The sequence below is a fragment of the Emydura macquarii genome, unplaced genomic scaffold (assembly GCF_026122565.2).
Source record: "Emydura macquarii macquarii isolate MOO-44397 ecotype Brisbane River unplaced genomic scaffold, CSIRO-AGI_Emac_v2 contig_3220, whole genome shotgun sequence".
NCBI lineage: Eukaryota > Metazoa > Chordata > Testudines > Chelidae > Emydura > Emydura macquarii.
This window is the reverse complement of record NW_027133357.1, coordinates 9,600,427-9,620,158: the sequence shown is the minus strand read 5'-3', so window position 1 is coordinate 9,620,158 and position 19,732 is coordinate 9,600,427. Positions and strand designations below refer to the sequence as shown.

Sequence of the window (19,732 nt, the reverse complement as noted above, 5' to 3'; positions counted from 1 at the left end):
CCAAGAACTTCTTGAAGCTTTTAGCCAGAAAATGTAAAAGCTCTCCTGCATGTCCACACTTACCCTAAAATCTATCAGACTGGCTGTGTTTGCATGTGTGGTGGTGTGTATGTTTTGGGGGGTTTTTTGTTTTGGTTTTTTTGTGCCTGGGAGAGGGGCCAGCAACTTTTTTTTTTTTTCTTCCTCTGCTATAACTGGTCCTTAAATACTTGGTTCAAGGTCAACAAAACAAAGAAATGAGTGTGTGATGCTAGTAAGGATTTTCCACTCTCTTCCCTAATGGTACAAATATGGCAAGCATCATCTTAACACTATCTCAGTCATTGATCAGACACTTTCAGCTTTTAACCTGTTTTGTAACTACATGCTGGCAAAATACAGTAAACAAATGTGGATGCAGCATAGTCTTAAAGAAAAAACAAACTTCGCTAGTAAGCGGTGTCTTTTATTTTTAAAATTTGGGTGAGGATGTTTGGAACTTGTTCAAGTTTCTTGACAAGCAGTGTAGAGGCCTGGATGAGGGAGGAGGATGGAAATGGTTATAGGATAGCCTTTTCTCTAGGTAACTACTTCAGATCCAGCTCTATGCAGTAATGAATGCAAGCCACCTCAGTATGATAACTTTGCATTAGTGTATGTAGAATGAGTTGGTTGATGAAACTTAACTTCTAGTGTCCAGATATTTCTGGATGCTAATTGCCCTTCGTTGGCAGTCTAGAAGGAGACCAAGAACTGAATAGGCCAGGGGGTCTGAACTCCCTTCTTGGCTTAAATGGGTTCTTCACGGCAGGGTTGAGTCATGCCAGTGGATAGCAGAGAGAACAGCATAAGCTTCCCTGACCTATTCTGGTATTGTGGATCAGCTGACTTTATTCTCCAGGCTGGCAATGTGCTCACCAAATTCCCATCCTAAAAATTATGGTTGTATTTTGGAAAACCTTAAATGCTGAACCACAAAAATATGGATCTTGAGTCAGTAACTTCAATAGCTTTAACTGATTTGAAAGCATCTGAGCCATATTTCAGTAAGACACAACATGAGTCAAAATTATAAATGAAATGACTCAAGTGGCAAGTTTGAAATATTGAAATGAATTTGGATACATTCTCAATTCTCACTCTTTCACAATAAAAGTTAAATAAAAGTCCACCCTTGCAAGACCAAGAGAGGCTTGAGGTCTAAAATAAGACCATAGTTTCTATAATGCTTTGTGAAACTTGGGCTGGATTCAAAACTTCTTTGCTGAGTCCAGATCATCATTGTTTAGTATTGCTGTAGACACCCAAAAGGATGAGAGATGAGCTTCGAATAATGGCTCTTACAGGCTAATACAAGGATCTGGGGGAAGTTCCAGTGAGCCCCATGGACTCATGGGAGTTGCATGCTTCCAGATCATGAAAAAGATCCCAGCAAGGGAATGAATTGGGGGGGAGTGAGGAAGGTTTGAGAAGGTCGCCAGCAGGCTTAATTGCTAAAATTTCAATGTGTTTTTATTCATTTATTTTTTCAGGAGGTGGACATTGTGGTAGCTCCATGTCGGGGATTCCAGTCTGCTGAGGTCATCTTGGGAGAGTATGTGAACCATGTCTTGCCTGTCATCACATTTGCCATCAGTGAAGCTGAACTCTCAGCATCTGATGAGAACGAACTGCGGGAAATCAAAGAGAAATTCTCTTTGCCTGTTTTCTTTTGCAAAGTGCCAGAGTCAGAGGTTGAACTGATCTCTCCCAAAAAGGCTGAGAATGAGAAGTCATTCCTCTACTGTCAGCTGATGGACCTAGACTACTTGAGTACCAACCACTGCAGCTGTGGGGCCCCTACTTCCGATGCCAAAGCCCAGAGCATGCTGGTGGAGCAATTTGAGAAGCTCCGCCTCCTGAGCACTTTCTCGAGGCAGGTACTGCAGAAGCACTTGGTGGATGCAGCGACCCTCCTGAACCTGGTGCACTCCCGCTGCCTGGACATCTTCATCAACCAGGCTTTCGACATGCAACGAGACTTGCAGATCACCCCAAAACGACTGGAATACACGCGCAAGAAGGAGAATGAGCTCTATGAGTCTCTGATGGGTATTGCCAATCGCAAGCAGGAGGAGATGAAGGACATGATCATAGAGACTCTCAACAACATGAAAGAGGAGCTTTTGGAAGATGCTGCTAACATGGAATTCAAAGGTAATCTCTGGGAAGAGGAGAGAGATGGGCAGATACCTGAGGATGACTCAATATATAAGCCCCTTCACACTCTGCTTCCTGGGCCAATGTAAATGAGGATCAGAAAACTTCTGTCTTCCTGTGTGACTTCTTCTGCATCATCTAGTCTGTAAAACAATCAACTCAGAGTCTGCTACACTGGACTATTTTCTGAGCAGATCATTGGTTTAAACTAGTGTACTTTAAGTAGGTCTGAGCACATGACTAGACCAAAAGGATCTTCCTGAGAGAAGGAAGATTAGATTCTCCTGTTGTTGCCTCTGAGGTCATAAAGCGGTTCCTTGATTTATGTTTAAATAAGCTAGAATCTCCCTCTGGATTTTGTGTTCAAATACGGGTCTCCAGCATGACCTCTAAGCATTGCTTTAGAATTGGGGAAACTGGCAATGGTGCATGCACAGTAGAAACTTTACCATCTAGGTACCTATTGAATAATACTTGGCATTTTGTATTCTGAAAATTGAATATGTGCCAGCTAACCTTTCTGTGACATGAGGAATAGTACGGAGAAACTAAGTGGTTTGCATGAGATCTTCCTTTCAACAGCAAAGCTAAGACCAGATTTCAGTTCTGATTGGGAGATCACTGTGATTTGCACTTGAAATCAGAGGGCAGAACAATCCTTGTTGTCACCTTCCATCTTGAGGGTTAGATGGGAGGCTGGCAAGTGCATCCCGGGAGAGAATGACTTGTATGGCAGCCCTCTGAAAACAAGTTTTAGTGTCCAATTGGGAGCAAGAGTTAATTGTAAGCTCCCTGGGACAGGGTTCCTTTTGTGGCTGTACAGTACCTAGCACAGTGGGGCTCTGTTCTATGAGTGGGCTACTGCAATACAAATAATAATCCTATAAATGAGACCAAGCAGGCATGAGCATTGCAGTAGTGTGTATGTTGTGCTCTCAGGCTATGAAGTAGGCTTGAAATTGGAATAGAACAGGCAAGTGATCCAAAATTACATTGAGAGACTACGGTCTCTAACTTCTTTGCATTTATTGGTGCAGGTAACTTTTGCATGACCTTAATGTTGAGAACTAAGAAATAACTTGCTACTAATTCTATCCCAGAAAATGAATTGGAGGTGCTGAGATTGTTGCTTAGGACAGTCTGGGAATCACTGAGTTAGTCAAAAACCGGCTAATGGCCTGAATTCCCCCCTCAATCACCCACTATTTTAATATGCTTCAGAAAACTACTGTCTGTCTGCAAACAAAGTTCTTCTATATGTAGAAATGCTTTGCTCATATCTCCCTTTGTAGCCTGGAAATGTTTCCTAGCTGAATGGTACGCAGACTATTGGGCACATGAAGAGCAGGAATGTATAAATCTTACTGATACTTCTCTTACTGAGAGGTGAAGAAAGACAAGGTCTCAACTAACTTTGTTTAAAAGTGAAAACCCTGAGGGGTCAAATGGTGAATGAATTAGCCTTTCATCTCTGTTGTGGGTTCTAGGTTTAGTATATGGCCCACAGGGTGTGGTGGGATGCATACTTGTGGAACAAGCTTGTACAGTTTCTGCCTGCTTTAAGCTAGGTTCATGGTTAAACACTTGACTTGCACATAGGGTAAAACTCCTGCTCCTTATAGACCAATAAACAATCTGGCCTTAGAAGTAGTCCTCTTCTTACATAAAGAATCTATGCAGAAGTCAAGACTATTCCACCCACGTTATGGCTGAAACTATGCTAATTGTTTATCGTGGTGGCCGCTAGCCGGGCCCTTTCCTGACCAGTGTGAATAGGATTTTGAAAGAACAGTGCTAATCGTACTATTGCAGAATATCTCTTCTTTCCTCCATGCCCCTCCAAAAATAAATACTCCCCAGAGTCTGTTGCTGTCTTTTCATCTTATTTTTATGCTCCTTTGGGGGCAGTGATGGGACCCCTGTCCACATTGGTTTGTGAAAGGAAAGCTAGTTGGAAATGGGTAGCAGCAGTTTGTCCACTAGCATGGACAGGACCTAAAGGTCACAGCTCCAGAAAATTAACTAGTGTTAGAAGGGATGAAGGGGAAGCAGAAACTATTAAAGCACTAGTCTGGACAGGCTTGTGCTGTAGTTGCTTTGAAAAAATCACAGTGCAGCAGCGTCTCATGTTTGATAGCTAATAGTACAATTGTGGTGCCTTTGTGTCCTGTCTGTACAAATCTTTCTTTCCTACCTGCAGACATCATAATTCCTGAGAATGGGGAGCCTGTGAGTTCCAAGGACATTAAATGTTGCATTAAGCAAATCCAGGAACTGATCATTTCTCGGTTAAACCAAGCGGTTGCCAACAAATTGATAAGCTCTGTAGACTACCTGCGTGAAAGCTTTGTAGGGACGCTGGAGAGATGCCTGAGGAGTCTGGAGAAGTCTCAAGATGTTTCAGTACATATCACAAGCAATTATCTCAAACAGGTATGGTAGCTCAATTACTGAGAATTTTCTTATTCTTCTTTACAAAGAATTTTGTTGGATTGTCCCAGCAAGACTTGACTTTATCCTGAGACAATAAGAGAGCAGTACTAAAAACCAGGAAAAGTTGGACAAAACTATAATGTATAAGCCATACTAAAAAAAAAAAAAAAAAAAATAGAAAGCCGAAACTTTTGAGAAACTGGTGTAGGTGGTTAAAGGACAGGGGCTAGAATTGAGGAATCATAGGTTCTACTCCTCCCAGCTCTTCTTAGGCTTGCTTTGTGATCTTTGCCAAGTCACTTAACCTCCCTCTCGGTTTCCTAGTCTGTAAAATGGCAATAATTACCTGTGGATGTAAGGGTGTGGTAAGGATTAAATACACAGAGTAGTCTGGTCAGGTAGACTGGGAGCCTGCAATAGCAGGCATAGACTTGCTGGACCACTGCTTTTATTTGTTCTAGGTGGATTTCCGTACTGAATCAGAATTAAGTAAGTCATGGTTCCTACTTTGCTTTTTTTTTTTTTTTCCCTTCTCACTCCAGATACTAAATGCAGCCTATCATGTTGAAGTCACTTTTCACTCAGGCTCATCAGTAACCAGAATGCTGTGGGAACAGATCAAACAGGTATGGCAATTGCTGCTGAATTTTCTACATTAATTTCTGCTTGGACTGTAAAATAGACAAGTCGCAATCACACCCTCATTCTCAAGTACTAGAACAATGATACATTTGGATTATAAACACTGCAGAGATTGCTTGTTTCTTTGATATTAAATAGTAATAACTTATGTTTATCTATATGTTCTGCAGAATCTTAATTTTTACAAACCATAAATATGCAAATTAATAATGTGCCCTTAAAAGTGTTGGATGCATCCCAAAGCAAAGAATTGATTTGACAGTTGCGAGTTACAAGTGTTGATGCAAACAACTATTTGTCGAGTGAGTGTCCATACAGATGGGTTTCTTTTGGGCCACGTATGTGCCCTGAGTACCTTCTCGCTCCCCGTAGTTGAAGGCATAAAGCAGGACCAGGGCAGGAACAACCTGCACTCAATCCTTCTTACTGCCTGTGGCTGAGATGGAACCTTGTCGTGTGCGTGTTCCTTGCTCTTTGTGCAGCCTACTGTAGTGCATTCTTTTTTTTTTTTTTTTTTTCTACTATAGCGGAAAAAATTAGTCTTAATCTAGTGTTGATTGTTAGGTTTTCTTTGCCTATTTGCTTTAGTTACTTAATCTTAAACAGAGTAGTGGGCTGGCTGATACAGGGAAGCTCCCGCGGCAAGTGACTGACTTCAAAGGACCCTAAACTGCTTTTTCGTCACCAAGTGTGGAATCTTTGTGGACAATAACTTGAAGAATCACAGTTACTGTAAGTAAATAACTGTTCAAGATGTTTTGTCCACAAAGATGCTGTGACCCACTCTCCTGCTGATTGGAGTCCTGATCCTAGGGGATTCTTACTGGAAGGAACTGAGTATAGGTTGCAGCCGTCCTGCCCGCTTAGCTACAGGGTGCAAGGGGGTGCTCGGGGTGCAGATGTGGCCCCAATGAAACACTGCTATTGAAAAGAAACTTGTACATGTACCCTTTGCACACAAGTTGACCAGAGTAAAATGTATGAGGGCAACATATCTCAAAGAACCATCATCTTTCTGAACCCAGTTATGCCCTCAGATGAACTCCTAACATTCCAATGGAAGTAAGTAGCATATGAAGCCCAAGAGCAAGATTTGGCCCTTTCAGTTTTTTTAAATGATGGTATGCTTAATCCTGTTCCATGTTCTGTTAGATAATTCAGCGGATTACATGGGTCAGTCCACCTGCTATCTCTACGGAGTGGAAGCGGAAAGTCGCTCAGGATGCTATTGAGAGCCTCAGTGCATCCAAGCTGGCCAAAAGCATCTGCAGCCAATTCCGGACCAGGCTAAACAGCTCTCACGAAGCTTTTGCAGCCTCCCTGCGACAGGTAGGCGTGGGGCTGTGCGGTGGGCAGGGCCAATGCACCATAAGGAGAAACAAATCAGGGTTTCTATACAGTACAGGAATGGGAACTGTCACAACTGAGGTGGCCAAGGGCAGTCTGTGGTGTTCAACAGAATAGTGACCCCATTGCTGTCCTCATCAGTGTGGAAGCATTGCCTACCTAGTGGGAGACTGTGGCGTGTGGTGCTTAGGCTTCACCAGCATGGCAGGGTAACCCTCCTGCAAGGAAGTGGGTGCCCTAATGAAATGACCCATCTTTAAAATGGAACCCCATATATTCCAATGTCTTGCCTCCCTTTCACCTTTTTTGCTTGTATGTGAGGCATGTGACCATGCAGACTGACATGTACCATCTTCGGCCTTCTGTCTTGGTAGCTAGAGGCTGGCCATTCAGGCAGGCTGGAGAAAACAGAAGACCTTTGGCTGAAGGTGCGGAAAGACCATGCCCCTCGGCTAGCACGCCTGTCATTGGAGAGCAGGTCTCTGCAGGATGTGTTGTTACATGGTGAGCACCTACACCTGATCTTCTTTCCAGAGTCTCTTGGGAGGGCTTGTTTTGGATTAGTTCTGTCTTGCTTCTGCAGGAATCGGTGGCGGGGGGGACCTCATCTAGTTGTAGATCATTCTGCAGAATAGTGTTGGCTGGAACATTAGTTTTCTGCCTTTGAGCTAGCTGGCATGTGTCAAATACAATCAAAGTATTGGGTTTGGTTGCTCCTGCAGGCCTACGAAAGGGAAAAACTTCACCCATCTTCTAGTATGGGATGTTGTGGGAGGGTGGATAAGGGAGCAGTAGGATGGCTAGCTAAAAACAATTAGTTTGTAGACCCAAAATTTGGGATAGTTCTATTGGAACCATAGAATTCTTTGCAAGGGTAATGGTTGAAATCCAATATACTTCAATGGTGTGTGTGTGTGTGTGTGTGTGTGTGTGTGTGTGTGTGTGTGTGTGTGTGTGTGTTTAAAAAAAAAAAAAAAAAAAGGGGGGGGGGGGGAAGGGAAAAAACTTGACAAATTTGTGGACATAGCAAGAACTTTTAGCAAGACTCGATTTTAAAGATTTAGAGGTTTGTTTTGAAGATGTATTCTTAAATTCTATGAAAGACTCCTGTGGATGATTCAGAGAATTGGTAATGGGATATGGAATCTTCAGCTTCTGTGGTCCTGGGATCAAACCCAGCCTATGCGGGTAGTGACGAAGAAGCTTGTCTGAGGGTTATGAGGCTTGCGTGCTGCTAGCTGGGATGAGAGTACTGTTCACTTACGGGAAGATGTCCATATCCTAAATCACCACACCTGGTGCTAATTGTCTCCCATATTGGCAGTCTCAGATGAGACAAAGGATTGAAGGAGTAATGAAGATAGAATTCTCCCTTTTCCTCTCTGGTACCTCAGTGTATGGGGGTGACTCTCACTTGCAGAAGAGTCCAGGGACAGCTTGTACTGCCACTCTAGCACTGAACTAACATCATAAACTACCTGATTTCAAGAAGGACCCACCTACCTGCCCCTGAAGGTGAATGTGAAATACTAGTTCCATTCAGTCCTAGCTAGAAGCTTATGCTAGAGCGGGAGAACATGGAAACTTTACCTCTGGTCAAACTTGCGCATTGCTGTGTTTGCAGGTAAACCGAAGTTGGGCCGTGAGCTGGGCCGAGGGCAGTATGGAGTGGTGTACTTGTGTGATAGCTGGGGGGGCCATTTCCCATGTGCACTCAAATCAGTTGTCCCTCCAGACGAGAAGCACTGGAATGACCTTGCACTTGAGTTTCACTATATGAGGTGTGTATTGATAATCTCTCCTCTAATCTATTCTGCAAATGCCAGCTGAACCTGGTTAGATACCAATAGCTATGAAGGAATATCTGCTTGTATGGCTTGAGGCAGAGAGACTTTGTCCAGTATAGTTCCTTGCCAAACCCAGTGACTTGATAAGTCCTGAGGATTGCCACTAAATGCTTCATAACTTTCAGCGAGAACTAGATGACTGTCCATGCTACTTGTAAATGGTGTAGAATAGATAAGACAGTGCAAAGATCACCTGCTGCCCCTCCTATTCTTTCCACAGGGTTGATTCTCTCCTATCTGCAATACTCCCATCCCCTGCTGCTTCATGCAATAAAAGTCATACTTAGTATTGCATAGTGGGGCACAGTTCTCACTTCCCTGGCTTTGGTGTCTAATGTACTGGCTCTCCCTTCATCTAGTGCTGAGCACTCTCTGCTCAAAATGTGTTATCCTACATTCACTGAATAAAATGACAGTGGGACTACAATGCAGGAAGTGTAACCAGTCTTGAATTTATGGAGCTGCCTCTGCTGCAATGCAGATGTCCTATTCCAACACACTGACTCAGTGATCCGTCATTTGCTATAGCCATAATGGTGGTAGCAATGAGCTGCATTGTCAGTGATCTCCTGTCTTACCCTACTACGCTTGCCAAGAGCATGGATGTTGGGTGATGTTGCCCTACAAGGAGACTAGGCTTGATTTGAGAGGGAAGGCGGGGAGCTAGGCAGAATTGTAGTCTATGGGAATAACTTCACATCGCCTATCCGTTGTGCTGATTTTTGTTTCTCCAGGTCTTTACCAAAGCATGAACGACTGGTAGATCTCCATGGATCGGTGATAGATTATGGCTATGGTGGAGGTTCCAGCATTGCTGTCCTACTGATAATGGAACGGTTGCACAGAGATCTCTATACAGGACTAAGGGTGAGAAGGAGAAAAGGCTGGAAGCACCAACTGAACTCATAAACTGGTGTAGAAGAAAACTGCTGATCTGCTTACCACTTTCATCACCTCAGAATATTTATAACTGACTTTAGTCAGAGCAAGCAGGGGTTCAGCAATAAATGGAGGGTGTGTCATGCCTCCATGTACAATCTCAGCACCACTTTAAGTGCTTAGAATGGCAAATTACTTAACTGTGACTGTTGCAAATTTGTATTTGCAGATAAATTTTAGGTTTAGCTAGTTCTGGTCGGTTATTTAAACAGCCAGGAAACTAAATGCTAAAGTGGACAGTCTGTCTTTGATGTGCAAAATTTGGGCTACAGAACAGTCCTCAAAATATATCTGGACACGGACTAGAGAACCTTGATGTACCTCAGCCCAGTTTTAATTATGGAAGTTCTTAAAACATTATTATTCCTTTTACAGGAAGGCCCTCTTAAACTGCTGGAGTGGTGTAAATGGACCTTAATGTAACTGAGAATTCAGGCCTGCAGATTGCCACTTGAAGTAAAGAAGCGGTGTTGGCATGTCTTATACAGGCTACTGTACTGTCAGTCTGTCTGACAGTGGAAAGTCCCCTAAACAGGAAGCCACTAGCAGAAAGCTTATAGGCTAGATGGAATCAGTACTTGAACTTCCCAGAGTATAACTGATGGCTTGCGTGTGAGAGGTACTGTTGAGGGGACGTCTCAGATTGCCGTTTGCAGCTATGTTCTGCAATGCCTTAAACATCCCTCTCAGTCCAGAGAGCTTTTGGGGAGTCATTTCACCCACACTGCCAACCTGAAGTACATCCACTGGTGGGGTGGAACAGAGGAGCTGTGTAGCAGAACAATGATACTAGACTAGTTAGACGAGAAAGTGAAGAACACTCTTTTGCTTGACAAACGCATTTGAACAGTTGGTGCTTCAAACTGGTGTAAACAGTACAAAGCAGGATGCTGTGTCCTGTGTCAGTATAGCAGTAGGACAGACAAAACGTAATCTGATTTAAACACATGCACACACAAAATGTGGGAGTAAAAAAACTGGAATGTGTACTGTAGTAGTGAAAGGAAACATGACTCCTTGGGTTAGTGGTTTTAAAACCAACCTTTTCCTGAAGGGGAAATTCTCAGGATAGAGTACAGTTGCATTATTCTAATCGTTGCATAATACCTTCATGTGGCTGAGACTACTGTACTGTGTTTGATCTGATCTAGGTTGGTAATGGTGGCATAAGAGAGACTGCATCACTTGATCTTTTGCAGCTGACAACTTGGAATGTCTCTGTTCGCCTTGCTTTCAGAAGCCCATGCGGCCATTTAGCTGTTGTATCCCTTTCATCTTGTTGCCTGTGGTCCTGACTGCCTCCCTCAAACTGTCATGCCAATTTAGCAGTCACTTCAGGAGAAATTGTGGGATTATGGCAGCATGTTTCCATACTGATGAAAAGAACTAAACAAACTAGTCTAAGCAGATTCCATGTTTGGAACCTAGTGAAACTAATGTTCCAGGATGTTGGCAAGAAAAGCAGCTCCTGCCAAGTCCATGCCTTTGCCTGGCATTCCCCCATGGCTCTGGCTGGAGCTCCTTGCATGTGTTAAGAGGGATGTTTTAGTTGCTAGATAGTATTTAAGGGGAAGGGACAAGGAAATCCCATAAATATAAAGTAATTTTAGCGTGTGGGATTAGTAAATCATCCTGTGTGTGCTTCTTCCTCAGGCTGGGCTGATACTGGAGACACGGTTGCAGATTGCCCTGGATGTAGTTGAAGGGATCCGGTTTCTTCACCGTCAGGGGCTTGTTCATCGGGACATCAAACTTAAAAATGTATTGGTAAGGGAAATCTTTTTGTACTTCACTTTCTTTTGGTTAGTCCCTGTGAGCTGTAGACAAATTACTATTTTGCAGGTGGGATAGAGGTGAAGTGACTTGTGTGAGTGTAATTTGTCATAGCTGAGGTTAGATTTAGGACTTTCTGCTTCCCGGTCCTGTTCTCACACTGCTAGACCATATCTTCTATGTAATGCACAAGTAAAAACTTGTCCTGTTACTTAGACTCATGTCTTACTGTCCAAGTGCCCAACAGCAGTCAGTAACGTACATAGAGCAAACGCCCAACAGTTCAAACGTGAATTTACTTTGTGAAGTCAATTTTAATATTAAAAAGCCAATAATAGGATTGAAAGCCTAATTAACCATCACCTGGTGCATGAATGGTTCTACAGCTTGACAAAAAGAATCGAGCCAAAATCACGGACCTGGGATTCTGCAAGCCTGAGGCCATGATGTCTGGCAGTATTGTTGGGACACCCATCCATATGGCTCCTGAGCTCTTTACAGGTGAGATGGTCAAGGGAATCCCTTACTGACTGACTGCAGCTCCAGTCCCTAACGCCCAAAATTCTTTAAATCTTGGAGCGGGGAACCCTCAAAATTGTGGTAGACTTCAGTTGCATGTGGTGTGTATTTAACTTCAACTGCCTGCATTTTCAGTCCTAAATGATGCATCTCTCCACTCTTCTCATAAAAGGGGGGGCGGGGGAAAGAGAGAGGTTACTATGGGATTCATATGGCCTACAGAAGCAATAACAAACTAATATACCTCCAATAACCCTTCTGGTATTTAGTCTCCCTGGTACGAACCATTTTTAAATGGCCAGCCTGTATTTTAGGGTTTGATAAAGGGTTTCATAGAAATTGTAGAGTAAGTTAATACAAAAAGTTGGGGAAATTCAGAGTTTGGGATGATATCTAGGCTCACTTCCCATCCTCCAGATGATATAAGTATTGACTCTCAGGATCATGGTTCTAAAACAGACTGTTTTCTTTTTTTTATTTAATTCCACCCCACCCTCATTTCATTTAAGCCTTTTTTTAACAGTAGATCCTAGAGGGCTTAATCAGGATTTGAACCCCATTGTGTTAGGTACAAACATGTCACTAGGAACAGCATCTTTTAAGATTAGTTTAATCACAGCAAACCTGTTTATTTTTTTGTATACTTCAAAGGGTAATGGGGAGATGCTCCTGATGTTCTAAGTGTTCATAGTTAACATGCTAGGTTCTGATCTTGGAAAGCTCTAAGCATCTGCTTACCTTTTACGAACTGCAAGTGGTTCCATTGACTTTAATAGGACTGCTCTGTGCGTAAGTCTTTGAAGGATTGGAGGCTTTAAGTTGTTTTCATGCCAGTGGCTCCTGATACGTTGTTAGCACTGTGGCGAGTCTAATTTTTGGTACTGAAGCCATGGGCTAGTCCAGGCTGTGATACAAACACACTCAGATTAGTTGTGCCTTTTAATTTATATTAGTGGTAAATTCTGGAAATGTTCATTTATGCTGTTGATCAAACCTCCTTTGTTGCTCATTTGCCACAGGAAAATATGATAATTCAGTGGATGTTTATGCATTTGGTATCCTGTTCTGGTACATCTGTTCAGGACATGTGAAGTTACCAGAGGCCTTTGAGAAATGTGCAAGCAAAGACCACCTTTGGAACAATGTTAGAAGAGGTACGGATATATAATTTGTGCTACACTGCTGTTAGGTGATCTAATACTGTGTGAACCGTGTTGGAAAACTAAATCCTTTTTACCCCCATCAGTTTTCCTTAACTAGGAGCTATATTTCCACTCCTAGCCTCACTATGGATTTAATGACCTTTGACTAAAAAGTGTACTGCAGACTGTCACCCTCCCAAGAGTAAAGATGGGTATATGGTATGTGACACTTTCCTCTCCTCTCTGAAGATTAGCCGGGATCTTGGCAGATTTCAGTGGGATATGCTGAATGAATGTCACGTAAGGTCTAACTAAAATCCTTAGCTACCGGAAGGGTTTTAAAATAGCTGTTCTGACAAAACACAGCCTGTCCCTGCTGATCGCTGCAATGGTGCTAGCACAACATTTTAAATGCTGTTCTTGCCTCAAATAGACAGTGCATTTAGGTTAGGAGATAAAGTAAACCACATCCCAGAAAAAGCCAGCCATGGCATAATCCTTTAAGGAATGCTTAATCCTTTGCCATTGCCAGATGCCATCAGAATCCTTCAAGTGTTGATGACTAGGTGCTAAACATGTAAAATGGTGGGGATGGATAATGAGTAGAGGTAGAAAATATTTTATAATGGAAGACTATTGATTCTTATTTCCCATTCTGAGCAAAGAACTTCTGTTTCCCATGTTAAACTATTTTCTACCAGGGCAATTGCTATCCTGGGATAGCATGTACTTTCTGTGATGATGAGTCGAGTGTAAGTCAGTGCCTTACTCTTTTAAAAAAAAAAAAAATTCCTGTCCACAACCTTCCCATGTGAGAGAGACTAAGTCGAATGTGTGTGCCATGCATTTGTTCAGAAGGAAGGGAGATGTACATCATTCTCATTTTCCAGGACTGAGTTCTGCCATTGTGGGCTAGCTACTAAAAAAGATATTTCCTCTGTACTCTTGAGCCTTTCCCTGTGGCTGACTGCTCCATTGGAAATGAATCATGCACGTCCATACTTTGCTTGGTGCCTCTTCCCATTACCTGCTGTGAGATTTAACAGTGCACGTTTCTTCAGTTCCTAAAACCCTGTCTTAAGTGTCCAGGGGAACTGTTGGGCACTGATGTATTAGTTTAGATGGACTAAACGGGCTTAAAGTATTAATGTCACCCAGTCACTGACCAGCATTAAACAGTGTTAAACAAGGTCCGGGGTGTGGTATATGGCGATTTCAGGTTGTTTAGTGTTATGGTAAACACACCGTTAAAAATCCTTTTAACCTTTAATAAAAGATATAGAAAAGAAGGAAAAACCAGTTCAAGCATTTGAAATGTAAAGTGTTAAATAGGGTTTTCAATTAACATCCCTTATTCCCTTTCACTGAAGAGCGTTTTAGCAGAACAATCCCTTTGTTTGACAATCTCGTAGATGGTAAATAACTGTCTTTTGGGGGGGAAAAGAGAAATTAGTTGAGATGGGCTGGAGCTGCTGGTGGTGGTAGTTAAAACCCAATCCTGTTTCATCCCAGGCTGTGTTTACAATTTAGCTAGAGCCGGTAGAGGTGATTTCATCTGGGTCCCTCTCTCTGGCCTGGTCTAGTCAGGGCAGCTCTCTGAATCAGGATGATGAAGGCCAGGGACCCAAGAGATTATGGGGGGGTGGCAGCCATGATGGTGAAGCTCACTCGCATAGCCAATTTTTCTCCCCCCAAGTCTGTCTTTAAGAACCCCAAAAGGGAGAAGTGTAATAGTCCATCCCCTCATTTTGTTGACCAATTAGATCTAGTTTGACACACCAATTTTTGGTTTATTGATTTCTGGTTCTACACTTTTCTTGTTTACCAGGCATGATCATAACACGGTCCTCAGGTTATATCAGTAAGGCTTTTGGTTTGGACTAATTCACTCTGCCTACCTCCCTTTCTACCTTTTCACATCAGCGGGTCTTGTGATAGGTTATTGTGACATCTTGTGAACTTAGACTCACTTTTCACATCTGAGCTTGTAATTCGGGTAAATCTGTAGGCCCAGTTATCACAACAGCATCTTCCTTATTAGGAGTGTCTTGAGAACTGCTCAGTTACTCTTCCCAGGCCACTGTAATCTGAGCTGAAGTGACTAACATCAGTGGATCTCCTATGCCTATTTAGTCAAGATTTTCCTGACGGTTACTAGTCCCTGTTCTCTCTCCATTTTCCAGGAGTACGCCCAGAGCGCCTCCCTGTATTTGATGAGGAATGCTGGCAGCTTATGGAAGCTTGCTGGGATGGAGACCCTTCCCAGCGTCCCCTCCTGGGCATTGTCCAGCCTATGCTGCAGGGGATCATGGAGAGACTCTGCAAGTCAAGCTCTGAACTGTCAAATCAAGGGTTAGATGATTCTACTTGAAGGAAACATGAAAGAACTGTTTTATTTTGGGAGAATTCTGACCCCTACTTGCAAACTTCATCTCTGAAGAAGTAGCTCTTTCTGGATAACAGGAGTTGGACTGGAGCAACCAAAAGATAGTTTTCAGAGGTGAGATTTATGGACATTCCATCTTGAGTAGCAGCCAGAGAAATTGCACTCCAGTACACACTATTAATGCAAGTTACCCTGGCCCCATTTTTATTACAAAAATGAGTGAATAAATAAAAGATGGAGAATCCAGGCCTCTTGGACTGAAAGGGATTGCTGCTAATCCCCTCCAGAGTGATCGAAGGAAAAAACATCTTGTCCTTCAGGTAGCATCTGAGTCGCTAGGGATTTGTAACTGCCATGCTCACTCAGTGGTAGCAGTTGAAACAAATCTCTGTCTTCCATCTGCTGCTATCTGTGGTTGACCTTCAGTGTATCCACCAGGTTTCTTTATCCTCAAAATTGAGCTTGGATGGTTTGGGGGACAGATGGCAGTAACTACCTGGGCTGGGGAGGACTCATAGGCTGCAAGGGGTGGGAAGATATGAGTGTCACTCTGCATTAGCTTCTTAGAACACTCAGTATGGTTTACATTGACAGGATCAAAGCATCCACACTTTACTTAAGGGGGAATTTCCACGTTCCACTGCAGTGGAAATACCCTGAAGTCATAAGCTACTGAATTTTTTTTTTTCAGTCTCTTAACCTGAAAGACCCCTTTTTAAAACAAATTACTGTTTCAGGTAACTGCTTAATAGTGGTTCTTTAGGTGTCTCAGCTAACTTGCCGTTTCTTGTACAGTCTTTTGGTAAGATGGGGACTGCAAACAGATGGTTCAGAGAAATTGCACATAGTATTATAGAAACACAAAAAGTCATTAGTAACTATTGACAGATGTCCAAACCCACTGGAAAATTACCAGTTTGTGTTTTTAACTAAAATGCTTTCCTTGTTTTGAAATAGGTGTAAAGGCAATGACGGTTTTAAATTCTGCTATAGACATTTTAAATAAGATTTCTTCAACTTTTTAAAGTCATTTGCTGGGTGAAGGAGTACCCAAGGGAAAACAGGTCTGCCATTCTTCAGTTGGGGGGAGGTTGCTGTGTCCACATCTGATCTCTTCACTTCCTTAAGGTTTGTAGTTTGGTTGTATTAAAAATTGGGGGTCAGTTGCAAAGAGGGTGTGAGGCAGGACAGTCCTGATACCCCTCACATGAAGGGCTCCTTCTGAAAACACACCCTTGGCACAGTGATTGCTTTGCATTTGCTTGGGCAAGGTTGATAATTTGAAGCGCTCATGGGGAGGTTGGGGTGGGGGGGGAAGGAGCTAAAATAGAGAACACCTTTTGTATGTGTGAGGAAACTGATTACTTGGCAGTTTGTCCTTAGGTATAGCAGCACTCTCCCACTTCAGGGGTGGAGCATGCAGCAGCTTCATTTTAACAGGAAATCTAGCACGCTGTGTGCAAAAATATACAGGCATGTGAAAATATTACACCTTGCTGCTGGAATGTATTGGGTGGTACAAAGCAAAATTACAACTGGTTGCCTTTTGCCTGTTACATAACTTGAACAAAGGAGAGGGGTAAATAACCCTGCAGTGTTTATTCAGCACTAGTTTAACCCATCTTCTGCGTGCAATAAAAGGGAAATAATGCTTTTAAAAAAAGACTGCTTTTTACTTAACTGCAGATAATGGCATAAAAAATGTAGTCATAGTTCCATAGACAGATTGCAGTCTCTCCAATAATTTGAATGGAAATGGGCAGCAACTGCAAATCACATGCACAGAAAAACCAATTTGTTCTCAAAGCAGGAATATTACTAGGAACTTCGCTGCCTTGGTGTATATCTATGCCACCAATGACTTTAACAGTATTAATCAGTTTTATATCCGTTTACTTTGTCCTATGGTAGCTAGTAACTACGTTTAGAACAGGAAGAGTCTAGGTCAGTATTTTTGCAAGTATAGATATAGTTTGTGTAACCAAACAAAAAAATAAATGAATAAAATCTATATATGCAATTCCAGAAATGTCTTGTATAGCTTGCTCTTTGTGGCACCTTCCTTACTTTTATCCTGTGCCTTTTTAATGCTGAGTGTAAGTACCTTGAAGTCTGTCTTTTTAAAATTGCCCTGTGATTGTTTTATGTATCCACAACCCGTAGACCTGCACAAGTTTTCCCACACTTAATACACAGCCACTTTCCTACACACTTTTTTCTGTTGGGCACATGTCCTCATCCTAACGTGACCTCTTGCATAGCAGATTTCACATCTTTTTGCTTCAAAAGTAGTAACTCTTCGTTAAAGCAAAGGAAAAACAAGATGCATAAGTGATAATCCCATTAAAAGGCTCTAGTGGTTTATCATGTAACCAAAGCCAGTTGTAGTGTGTGAGTTTAATGCTAGCGGATTGAAAGGCAGTAACAAACTTGGATATTTGTTAATGTTGTGTAATTGACAACTAACCTTCTGTAGGCTCTTTATTTCTATCATATGAAGCTGCATTTGTGGCCTGCGAATGAATTGATATACTATAAAATACTTAAACACTAGACTGTAAAATGTACCCTCACTGTTAAGCAGCTAGAAAGAGCTCCATGTTACTTAACAGGAATTTTCGTGGCTTCTGTTTGTATGTGGACCCAAATCAGTGGTGAGTGCCAGTACAATAGTGTCATCGTTGGCTTATTTTAAACCAAACTCTACAAAAGACAGTTAAATTACTTCAAAGGCTCAGGATGACTTAATGTGCATTGCAAAAAAATACAAACCTATGGCAGTCTTTGGCTCCAAAATCCACTATACCTACCAAGCTTTCACTGCAAGCCCCTCTGAAGATTCAAAGGTGGGGTTTAGACCTAAAGGATTTGAATGGAAGCTTTGTTTACTAATCTGCATTGTGAGGTTTACATGCTGCCACTAATTTGGTGGCTGTACCAGGTGCTGCAGTATGATGCTTATTCTTTAGTCAGTGAGTTGGAAGCATGTAAAAATAGGATAAAACTAATATACTGAGCAGAGGTAGTTGCAAGATTACTACTTAAACTTGGAAGCTGCTAGTAGCTTACTGTGCAAAAATAGGAGCCACTCATCCCTGACTGATTTACCAAGGTAGCAACTTTATCAGCTGTTGCTCTGTCCAAGACCAAAGTGACTCGATGTTTCATACACTACATATTGTGGGATGAACTGGAAGAAAATGCTTCCTGAATGTAGCAGAAAACTGGATCATAGTTATCCTGGAGGACTCCAGCCTGAAAGTTTTGATGTTTTTTCACGGCTGTTGCTCACTGTATAGCTGTCAAATGTACTGTATATCTGGACCTGTGGGACTTGTCTTTGGCTGAGCAATTGCTGGTGGGTGGGTGGGTGAGCACAAACGTGTATGTAAAGATAGTTGGAGGGTTACTAACTACGTAAAGCAAACTCTACAGCTTGCTTGTTCCTTTAACTAAAAACCAAGCTGCTCCATTTTATGCTTTCCACATTTTTTTGAATGGTGATGCTAGCCTCTTCCCCCCTCTACAGTTTCCCTTTGGAGGGTTAGAGGATATTTTACAATTCTATTGGTGTACACATGGTGACAAGTTCTGTAGAATTTCAGAATGGGTTGCAGCCCTTGCTGAAAGAGTAGCTGTTCCCTGCTGCTCTTTTCCTTTGTGTTCATATTGCATTCTCTGGATCTGCTGGGTCCAACTTGAAGATCTGAAAGTGACTTGACTTTCTGTCCCTTTTTTTTTTAAACACTTTAGTATTAATGTTTTCCTCTCCAGGAGAAAACAGAAGCACATCTGCATTTAAAAACTCCCTCAGGGGCTTAAGTAGCACTAATGTTAAAGGTTTTTATTTTTACTTCATGCCCTTTATTTTGGGAGTCTGTTGAGCTTTGACTGAAGTGCAGTGGTGAAAACTTTTACATTTTGGTGGCTAGTGGGAGAAAATGAGAACTGTACAGCTCCATTGTAATGCCTTTAGATTTTGTATTGCTTTTTTATTTTAAAGGACTGATGTATATTATTACATTGTTAAAGGAAAAGGTTACAGACTTACCAAGTGTGTAGGAAAAAGTGCAATAACCAGTAAATTGATGTCAAGTATAAACTAAATATTTCCCTTGTATTAACTCTCTGCACTACTAACTTCCTTTCCGTACCAGGTCCATATGTGTATTTTTAAGAGACGCGACTGTGGGTTAAGAAGGCTTCATGTAGTGCCATTATGAATTGTCTGTTTTATAGATATTATATATAATTGTTAGTATGCATAGAATACACTGTGTTTGTATAATAAAGATTACATTAACGTTTTATGTTCTTGCTTTGTCTGGCTTTTTTCCCCCCCTTGACTATACCCTCCCACCATCTGTGTCTTCAGATAAAGTCAATAACCCAAAACTGCTCAGGAGCATTTGCTGAACTCTAGTCAGATGCCACATACCTAAAGCTAGCTCTTGGGACTGACACTGGTCTGGCTCTTACACCAGTGTAAATGAGTAACCATAGTGATGTCAGTGCGGTTGGATGTC

The 19,732-nt window shown here is 42.1% G+C and overlaps 1 protein-coding gene across 1 annotated transcript in view; it reads left to right on the top strand.

Annotated features, from left to right (window-relative positions):
* Positions 1-19,514, top strand: part of DSTYK (dual serine/threonine and tyrosine protein kinase) — a 45,720-nt gene extending 26,206 nt beyond the window's left edge. Inside the window, 11 exon segments of the mRNA XM_067531485.1 lie at positions 1,512-2,175; positions 4,379-4,611; positions 5,154-5,237; positions 6,406-6,582; positions 6,975-7,104; positions 8,225-8,381; positions 9,182-9,314; positions 11,040-11,153; positions 11,546-11,660; positions 12,698-12,832; positions 15,004-19,514. Of these exon segments, the coding sequence (XP_067387586.1) occupies positions 1,512-2,175; positions 4,379-4,611; positions 5,154-5,237; positions 6,406-6,582; positions 6,975-7,104; positions 8,225-8,381; positions 9,182-9,314; positions 11,040-11,153; positions 11,546-11,660; positions 12,698-12,832; positions 15,004-15,191 (2,130 nt within the window). The 3' untranslated portion in view covers positions 15,192-19,514.
* Positions 19,515-19,732: the final 218 nt, after the last annotated feature.